Source organism: Pyxicephalus adspersus, chromosome 7 (assembly GCF_032062135.1).
Source record: "Pyxicephalus adspersus chromosome 7, UCB_Pads_2.0, whole genome shotgun sequence".
Taxonomy (NCBI): Eukaryota; Metazoa; Chordata; class Amphibia; order Anura; family Pyxicephalidae; genus Pyxicephalus; species Pyxicephalus adspersus.
The window spans coordinates 263040-264345 of NC_092864.1; the positions used below are offsets into that span (position 1 = coordinate 263040).

Below are 1306 nucleotides of genomic sequence, written 5' to 3' on the forward strand. Positions count from 1 at the left end.
ATACTATAGACTGAGGTGTGAGGGCCCCGGTATTACTGTCCGGTGTCAACCTCTATACTATAGACTGAGGTGTAAGAGCCCCAGGATTATTATCAGCTGTCATCCTCTATACTATAGACTGAGGTGTGAGGGCTCCGGTAATATTGTCAGCTGTCATCCTCCATACTGTAGACTGAGGTGTGAGGGCCCCGGTATTATTGTCAGTTGTCATCCTCCATAGTATAGACTGAGGTGTGAGGGCCCCCGGTATTATTGTCACCTGTCAATCTCTATACTATGGACTGAGGTGTGAGGGCCCCGGTATTACTGTCAGCTGTCATTCCCTATACTAAAGACTGAGGTGGTAGGGCCCCAGTATTATTGTCAGCTGTCATCCTGTATACTATAGACTGAGGTGTGAGGGCCCTGGTATTATTGTCCGCTGTCATCTTCTGTAATATTTGGCTTCCTCTGTCATTTCCCTGTTCCCTCTTTCTCTCCAGGCCCGCCTTACCTGCCCCTGCTGTAACACTCGGAAGAAGGACGCAGTGCTTACAAAGTGTTTCCATGTTTTCTGCTTTGAGTGTGTAAAAACCCGGTATGATACCCGCCAGCGCAAATGTCCCAAATGTAATGCCGCCTTTGGAGCTCACGACTTCCACCGAATTTATTTCAACTAATTACTGGAAGCACTTTGACTCCCCATGTGTGGCAAAGACTGAACACTGAGGCGGAAGCTGCCCACTAGGGGGCAGATATGCGGACGTGCCTGTTCATTGTGGACTATGAGACGAGCAGCATGGAGAGGTGACTTGCAGCATGTGCACCATGTGTGTTACATAGCCAGGACTTGTGAAATCTGCCACATGAGATGCCAGCTACAGCCACGCTGCGAGTGGGTTCCCCCTGGTGGTCGTGTCTGTGAAGTGCCTGGCGCGGTGCACTCATCCGCTGTAGTAGATATGCGGTTCTGTGAAATGTACATGTGATAGATGTGTGTGAGGTCATACATGATGTTAGGGTATGAGGTGCAGTGATGATGTCACAGATGTGCAGTGATGACATCAGCTTGTGGTTTAGCACAGTTTGTGGCATGTCTTCTGCCGCGCTCGCTGTATATATCGCACTGGTTCTGTATTGGTGGATCTCTGGGAGGACATTTCAGCTGTAATAAAGGAGAGTTTGGTCTAATTCTGACTGCATCCCGCCCCTCTCTAGTGCTATCTTTCATTAGTGCCAATCACAGGTCTCACCCGCCTCATATGTAAACCCTCTGCCAATCACAGGCCTTAACCATCTCTTATGTATCCTCTGTGCCAATCACAGG

General features: G+C 49.2%; 1 protein-coding gene across 1 annotated transcript in view; it reads left to right on the forward strand.

Moving 5' to 3' along the window:
• RNF40 (ring finger protein 40) overlaps window positions 1-1170 on the forward strand; it is a gene marked incomplete in the record, with an annotated part of 15525 nt that extends 14355 nt beyond the window's left edge. Inside the window, 1 exon segment of the mRNA XM_072417018.1 lies at window positions 483-1170. Coding sequence (XP_072273119.1) covers window positions 483-659 — 177 coding nt within the window.
• Between the last annotated feature and the right edge of the window lie 136 nt (window positions 1171-1306).